The sequence below is a fragment of the Chiloscyllium plagiosum genome, chromosome 1, assembly GCF_004010195.1.
Source record: "Chiloscyllium plagiosum isolate BGI_BamShark_2017 chromosome 1, ASM401019v2, whole genome shotgun sequence".
NCBI lineage: Eukaryota > Metazoa > Chordata > Chondrichthyes > Orectolobiformes > Hemiscylliidae > Chiloscyllium > Chiloscyllium plagiosum.
Genome location: NC_057710.1, coordinates 24,168,946 through 24,177,638, shown reverse-complemented (window position 1 = coordinate 24,177,638; position 8,693 = coordinate 24,168,946). Strand labels below are relative to the sequence as shown.

General features: G+C 40.5%; 1 protein-coding gene across 1 annotated transcript in view; it reads right to left on the bottom strand.

Moving 5' to 3' along the window:
• The window catches only part of polr1a (RNA polymerase I subunit A), a 129,491-nt gene that overhangs the window by 19,976 nt on the left and 100,822 nt on the right, over nucleotides 1-8,693 (bottom strand). Inside the window, exon 25 of the mRNA XM_043715974.1 lies at nucleotides 2,929-3,046. Within this exon, the coding sequence (XP_043571909.1) occupies nucleotides 2,929-3,046 (118 nt within the window). The remainder of the gene's footprint in view (nucleotides 1-2,928; nucleotides 3,047-8,693) is intronic.

Genomic DNA, 8,693 nt, shown 5'->3' with positions numbered 1-8,693 from the left:
GAGAGACACACACACACAGACCCATACAGAGACAGGAAAGAGACAGACAGACACACAGGCACAAAGAAAGAGAGAGAGCCACACAAGCAGACACAGAGCGAGACACACACACAAACACAGATAGAGAGAAAGAGACACAACACACGCACGCACACAGACACAGACACACACAGAGATACAGACACACACAGAGATACAGTGGGAGAGTGCGTGTGCACGTGCACCACCACTAATTGCATCATCCTCATGCCCCATCTAATCGCAACTGATCACCTTAAATCCGTGTCTTCTGGTAACAGAGGCTTCCGCAGTGGGAAACCTCTTTAACCTGTTCACTCTATTAAGCTCTTGTTATGTTATATGATTAAGCTCACCCTCAGCCTCCTCTGTTCAATGGAAACAATTCTAGATTACCAATCTTTCATCAAATTTGCAATTTGTAGGCATTAGGAACATAGCAACTCCATAATGTAATATTTGGGAATGTAGTGACCAGAACTGTACATAAAACTCCAGTTGCAACTGGACACTTCAACAAGCTAAGTCCATAACCCATATACCATATCATTATTGGTTCCATATCCACAGGTGCTTCATGTGCCAGTTTGATTGGCACCAAATCCACAAAATTTCCCTTCCCCGCCGACACTTAGTAGCATCAGTGAGTATCATCTACAAGATGCATTGCTAAGATTTACAAAGGCCCAGCCATTCATGCCCAAATCACATGAATGTATTAAAGAGAAAGCCTGCCCAATATCTGTGGCAAAGCATTTTAAAGTTTCGATGCACTTAAATAACAAGTCACCTTGTCAGCTGTTTTGGAAATAGGCCTTTTACTTGGGGAAAATTTGTCTTAGGAAAACAAAGTTATTTCCATTCAAGTCAATTAAAATGTCAATTTGTAAATTATATTGATCCAAAACATAAAATCTGATTAGCCACTTGAGGTATAATATGTTATATAAAATCTGATTAGCCACTTGAGGTATATGTTATATAATATGTTATATAATATGTTATATAATTCACTGCACATCAACGCAGAACAGAGTGGGCAATATCCAACATCCCTTTGGCTTTCAAAAGGAGACATTAAACCCAGACTTATCTGGTCACTCAGAGGTAAAGGTTCCCGTTTCAAAGAATAGGGAATTATCGCTTGTCAATATTTATCAATCAACTAAACTCACTAAAGCAGACTGAGTAATCATTAAATTTTGTTTATGGAAGTTTGCTGTATGCATATCCATGATTACATTTTCCACTACACAATAGATGCACGTGAAAAATTCTTCATTAACTGGAAAGTATTTTGGGAGAACTTGAGGGTGGAAGAGGTGCTATATAGGTGCAAGTCTTTTCTCTCTCAATGGCAGTACTATTGCTTGATCATTACTCATCAATTGGACTCGTTCTTATAAATGTTCCCTAAAGACACAGTATCAGGAGGTGCTAATTGCAGAACTTTACCTGTTGTAGAACCTCAATAGGTAACACTATTTTTCAGTGACAACTCTGCTGCATTTATTTCTCTTGAACTATTGAGTGTGCCAGAAATATATAGGCCACTATTGATAGTGCACCCAAGAGACTCTGGATGTTTCCAGTAAATTCTCCAAAGGTAACTGCTGCACCTTCAAGGGTGTGTGGAACAATTACCAGGAAGAATCCATTAACAGTAGAAGCTACATCGTAAATATTATCTATTATTGTCATCTTTCAAATGATGTAGACAAGCAGGAAACTCGAAGAACACAACAAGCCAGGCAGCATCAGGAGGTGGAGAAGTCAACGTTTCAGGTGTAACCCTTCTTTTTCCACCCCCTGAAGCTGCCTGGCTTGCTGTGTTCTTCCAGCCTCCTGCTTGTCTACCTTGGATTACAACATCTAACCATCTTTCAAATGTGTATGTCTGTCTGTGTGTGTGAGTGTCTCTCTCTCTCTCTCAAGGTTTGATCAGAGACAGTTGATTTTGTCAGAAGGTGGTCATGGGAGTCTCATAATGAAGGCAAAAACACTCCATATCCAGGGCAGTTTAGTAAGATGAATCCAAAAGTAGCTTAGTGGTATGAAACAGAGGGTGGTAGTAGAAGGCTGTTTACATGAGTGGATACAGGAACCCTCAACCTTTAAAAAGTATGTGGATGAGCACTTGAAATGATATAACAATCAAAGCTGCAGAGCAAGTGCTAAAAAGTGGGATTAGCATAGGTTGGTTGGTGCAGACTTAATGGGCCAAAGGACCTCTTCTGTGCTGTGTGACTCTATAACTCCAGAATCTTTTTTGTCAAGTGTGGGATATGGAAAAAAGGCAAACAATGCTGAGTACAGTGTCACTATGATCTACCTAAACAGCAGAATAAGCTAGAAGGGCTGAATGGCTGTCAAGGAGTGATGCCATTTGTCAGGATATCTTAAGTTCAGGGTGACATAATTTCATCAAAGACCTTTTTGGTAAATATCACCCATGAATGGCATTCAACAACAGTGAATTCTGTTCAATGTAATAATAGTTTTGTATATCAATTTTACTGTTACAAACAAATTTTGATAACAGATCAGTTGAATTGCAGCATTATTCCAAACCAATAAACCATTAGCTGAAGACCCATTCTCGGGCAAAGCTGCCCAATCGACAATCAAACATTCACTTTCTTAATAGTTAACTCCCTCCATCACTGCTGCGCAATAGCAGCGGTTTATACCATCTATATGGGAATTGCAGCAACTTACCAACATCACCTTCCAAACCCACAACCTCTATCATATAGAAAGGTAAGGGCATCAAGTGCACAGTGACACCAAAACCTGTAGGTCACACACCATCCTGACTTGGAAATGCATTGCCATTCCTTTATCATCACCAGACCAAATTATGGAAATCCTGCACTAACAGCACAACTAGATGAGAAAAAGTAGGCTTACCATATACAGAAAAGACATCTTTTATTTCTTTCTCTATGACTCTTAGAGCAGCTTCAATACCATATGTGTTGGCAAAGGCATGGATGTCGTTTGAATATAAACGATTGAGATCCAAAGTCTAAAGGGACAGAAACAAAGGGAGTCAGATAAAATGGTTGCAAGCTCAGAAACCTGTCAAAATGTTAAACCACATTTATTTGGTTATGTTTATTGGATGTGGGGAAGACTGGAAAAGCCACAATTATTGTTTCTAATTTCCGTATTTGTATTGCTAGGTCAGATTAACAAACCCTCTGAATGCATCCTCCATCTCTTTCCCTCTGATTCCATTCCAGTCTTGTTGTGTATTCACCATACCCACTGACCTTCCATTCTCTGATGCCAATTAGTGGTCAGCTAAGGACCCTGTTTTATCCTTTACACCTTCATCTCAATGAATTTTGGGCATGGCATGACATTCATCTTCATCTATGCCCAATTCCACGGTCAGATCTCTCTCCCTTTCAACTGGACCTCTCCTTGCCCTCTTACCTACATTTGATCTCTTCAGCAGGAACTGTCAACGATATTACCTGCTTTCATTTTTCTGTTCTCCTTACCTACCTAACTTGCTTCTCTCTGAAACTGCTTCACTCCATTCTCTCAGGTCGAACCCCAACTTTGTTGTCAAACCATCAATAAGGATGGTGTTGTTGTCACATGGCATGCCAACCTCCACCTTGCAGAGGTTAACCATCAACTGCAAAAACGTCTCCTATCTTCCCCTGGACCATGAGCCTATCACTAACCATTAAGTTGTGTTTCTAGGATTGTCACTGACCTTATCTCCTCTGGAGACTTCCCCTCCACAGTTTCCCAACGAATAGACCCCTCACCCCTCACACTACCTTCTTCCCAAAGTCCACTAAAGTATTGCTCAGGAATAGCTATTGTTTCAGCTTGTTCCTTCTTGACTGAGCTTATTTCTTACTAACCTTACTGTATTTTCCCACCTTGTTCAGTCTATGTCCACTTACTTTTGCTTTACATTGGTTCCACGGTTTCCATTTCCCTGACCCAATCATCACCTTCTCACCATGAACAGGAAATCACTCTAGACCTACTGCCATCAGGATAGATTGAAGTCTCAGCACTTATTCCCTGAAAATAGGCCTGAACAGTTCCCAATCACTATCACCTTTCCTTTTTTATCTGACTGAATTTGTCCTCACTTTGATCAATTTCTTTTTCTCATTTTACTTTGTCTATGAACATGTACGGGCCCCAGTTATACCCATCTCTTTGTGATTATGAGAAACGTTCCTTTTTTCAGTCCTACTTGGGTCCCAACCCACAACTTTCATGAGTATATTGATGATATTACTGGGGCTGTTTCTTGTTCCCACCTAGAATTGGAAAAATTAATCTGTTTTACTTCCAATTTCCATCTTTATCTCACCTTTACCTGGTTCATCTCTTCCCTTCCTTTCCTTGACTTCTCCATTGCTATTTCTGGAAGTTAGGGTGTCCATTAACATCCAATACAAACCCATCAATCTCACAATTGCTTTGATTACATCTCTTCACAAAATGCTTCTTGTAAATACTTCAATCCATTCACCCAGTCTCTTGACTCTCCATAGTATCTGTTTCAAGATGGAACTATCCAGGGGGTGTTTTTGACATGTCTTCCTTTCGCCCTAACTAAGGAATTACTCCCCCATCACAGTTGACAGCACCCTCAGCTGTATCTGACTTTATTCAGATACTTCTGTCCTCACCCTTCCCCCCCCTCCCTCCCTGAAAAATGATACAGGTCTCTTGGTCTTCACTTTTCACCCCACGAGTCTCTACATTCGAAGGATCATCCTCTGCAACCTCTAAAGGGTCCCACAACAAAGCACATCATCTTCTCCTCCTCTCCCTTGTCAACATTCCTCTGTGATACTACAATCAATTCCTCTATCACTCCTCACACATCGACATCTTCCCATTCAATCACAAAAGACGTAACACTTGTCCTTTTACCTTCTCATCATTATATGCTTCAAACACAGTTTGGCTGAAGTAGAAATTTACTTATACTTCCTGTCTTCTGTATCACTGCTTTTAATTAGGCCTCCTGTACACTAGTAAGACTAAACACAGACTGAAGACTGCATTGTGGACAACTACCACACTGTCTGTGAGAATGACCTCAACCTCCAGTTGCTTGCCATTTCAATACACCATCTTGCTAACATTTCTGTTCAAGGCCTACCAAAGTGCTCCACCAAAGTACAACTCATTTCCACTTGGATACATTACAGCCTTCAAGACTCAACTGTTAGAGTGCAGCAAAAAGTCCATCATGTCTGCACTGGCTCTCTGACTCAACACTGAATTCAACAACTGCTAGCCATGAGTGCTGTGCTCCATTTTGATGACATCCCTCTCACATGATGTCTTGTTTACATGGGTTGGCTCTCAGATGAGCTGATCTATTTCAAATTACTCTTACCTACTTGTATCTACTGCATATCTCTCAGTTATCATGAGCACCTTCGCTCTGGTCACTTGCATTAGCTGCTCCACTTGCTTCCCCTCCCCTTTGTCAACAATTTTGAATTTCTAACCCTCTTCAGTTCTGAGTGTTACATTGGACTCAAACCACTAACTGTTTTTCCACAGAGGCAGCCGAGCTTCTCCATTACTTGATGATTTTATTTGTTAGGAGGAGAAAGTGAGGTCTGCAGATGCTGGAGATCAAAGTTGAAACTTTATTGCTGGAACAGCACAGCAGGTCAGGCAGCATCCAGGGAACAGGAGATTCGACGTTTCGGGCACAGGCCCTTCCTCAGGAATTCCTGAGGAAGGGCCTGTGCCCGAAACGTCGAATCTCCTGTTCCCTGGATGCTGCCTGACCTGCTGTGCTGTTCCAGCAATAAAGTTTCGATTTTATTTGTTAGCCTTTTGCAAGGATGTGCAGATTCTTCTGTACTGCAGCATTCTGCAGTCTTTCTCCAAGTGTTTACTAACGAGGATATTGTAATAGGACATAAAAACAAAACAGTACTTTTCTGAAAATAATGACAGTCTATTAGCATTACAGAATTGAACAACTGTAATGTATTGGGAGAATGTCACAGCAAGAACGAGTAAAACAAAACACTAAAACAGTAGTTATCAACCACAAGATCACTTAGTCACTGGGGACATATTAAAAATTAGAAAGTAAAGAATAAAAAGCTATTTTTGAAAAGGTCAAAGCACTGTATAACAGTACGTTATCAGAGAGGACCATTACAGTTAATCATTGAAATAGTTTCTGAACTGTATAAGGGTGATCCAGCATACAAATGTCCTATTCATCTTAATGTGGTTGTTCCATTATTTCCATGTCAGGCTATGGAAAGATAACACCCCTTTAAGCTCAAATACAAGACCGTGGTACCTACAGCAACAAAATAGGCCACTCAGCCCATCGTGCACTTTGAAAGAGCAAGTACATATCCAATTCTTTGTCGATACGGTTCTCTTCTGCATTTACCTCCGCGGGAAAAGATCTGCTAACGCGACAACCTCCCACCAGATTAATGCTAATACATTTTTGACCTGAGGAGGTCCACAACTGTGACAGAGTCAGCATTCACGTATAAGAAAGGATACATAATTGACAAAGGTGCAAACCACATTGCTGGTTGTACCAATTGCAGCAAGGTGATTAACAGACACATCCATGATCACTTTAGCACAATCTCTGCCCAGTCAGTCAATCGGTTGTCGAGGTTCTGAGGCTCAAAGGCTCAAAAGATAACAGGCTGGTATCTAAACTTCAAACAGTGCAACACATCAGGGAGAGGGAAAGAGGGAGTGGGACAGTTACCCAGATGCTGGCTTTCAGCAAGCAATCACACACCTTAGATTAACTCCCTCAAAATTTGGTCAATGGTCAGGGACCGGAAGATCTGACTACAAGTTAGGTAGATAGAGGGTTCCAGAAGGTAGCACTGCAGGATTCTCAGCCCTTGTCCTTGTCCAACAAATTCGAAACTCTTGATCTGTTGTTGTTGAGAGCAGGGTGTGTAGGGAGGATGAACAAACTGACCATAGCACTGTGGTACAGAGTGATATTCAAGTGGGGGGAGAAAGGAGAAATGCCGTCATAATTTAGGAGAGTACAGTTAGGAGAATAGACACTGTTTTCTGTAGCCAGTGGATGCATTGATAACTAGATTCCAAAATTCCCTGGATTCTGAAAAGGTTCCAGTGGATTGGAAAAATACTAATGTAAATCCCGGTGTTCAAAAAGGGAGAGAGGCAAAAACCAACAGTTAGTTTAAAATCTGTCCTTGGGAAATTGGTGGAATCGGTGGAATCCATTATTCAAGAAATAGTAAAAGGACATTTAGAAACAGATTCCATCAGTCAGCGTGGCTTTATGAAGGTTGGATCATGCTTGATTAATTCGCTAGAGTTCTTTGAGGAGGAGATTTACAGATTTTTAAAAAATAAGGAATGGGTCAAAGGTGGGAAAGTGGAGTTGAGGCAGAGATGAGGCCCGAGTAGAATGGACTTGGAGAAGGTGTTTCTGGGAGTCAGAGAAACTAGGATCCAAAGCAACATCCTCAAAATGAAGGGACAACCTTTTAAAACTGAGATAAGATGAAATTTCTTCAGCCAGAGGGTGGTGAATTTGTGGAACTCATTGCCACAGAATGCTGTGGGGGCCATGCCACTGAACATATTTAAGACAGAGGAGGATGGGTTCTTGATTAGTAAGGAGATTAAAGGTTGTGGGGAGAAGGAAAAACAATGGGGTGAGAAACCCATCAGTCATAATCGAATGGTGGAGCAGACTCAATGGACAAAATGGCCTAATTCTGATCCTACATCGAATGGTCTTAAGGTAATGAGCCACAATCACATTAAATTGTGAGCAGATTTAAAGGGCTGAATTGCCTGCTCCTGCTCAGAGTTCTTATTTCTTTTAAAAACGTGGGTAAACAGCTATCTATTTTCATTAGGAACGGGCAGAAGTCGATTGCTTTCCTGAAGAGGTTTTGCAAGTTTACTATGAAAAAAACACATTTTATTGAAGTTTTTCTTCTTGAAGAATATAAATTTAAAGGAGAACCAACTTTAAACTGCATAAAAGAGTTGATTGGTTAACAGGTGAAGTCTGATTGATAAAAGTGTAACCACAATTAGTTGGGCTCACGAAGTGGTGCACTTGCAAACATTGAAAACCAAATATTTGATTACAGAGAGCTCTTTGAAGAAAGAAACACATTTCAACTAGCAAAATAGGTGATAGCTGTTCATTTTATTTCTCAATGCAATGCCCTCATTAAGGGTTAACCTGCCTGGATTAAATTTAATGAAGCCTGGTTGTTAGTTATCAATGAGCATTTGTGGGTGCATTCTTTATGGCAATGACACTGCAGAGTACACTTGCCAACCAATCAGCAATCTCCACTCATGCAGCTTGCACATTGTCTTCCCCTTGAATTTGTATTCTTGTAAGACATCATGAGGAGTGCAAGACAAATAGCTTGAAAAAAAGTGACATTTTCAGTAAATCCATGATAAATATTACCAAACGACCATTTTTCTGGTTTGTATTTCAGTATTAACACTGTTTATACTAAAAATGACAAAATCAAACCAATTTGAAGACCTCAGTTTAGCACCACCACCAAGAACTGAAATATCATTCAAATGTAAACATAATGGTTGAAATAGCCTGCCCTTATATAGGTTTCTTGCAAAGCTAACTCTAGGAGAAAGTGAGGACTGCAGATGCT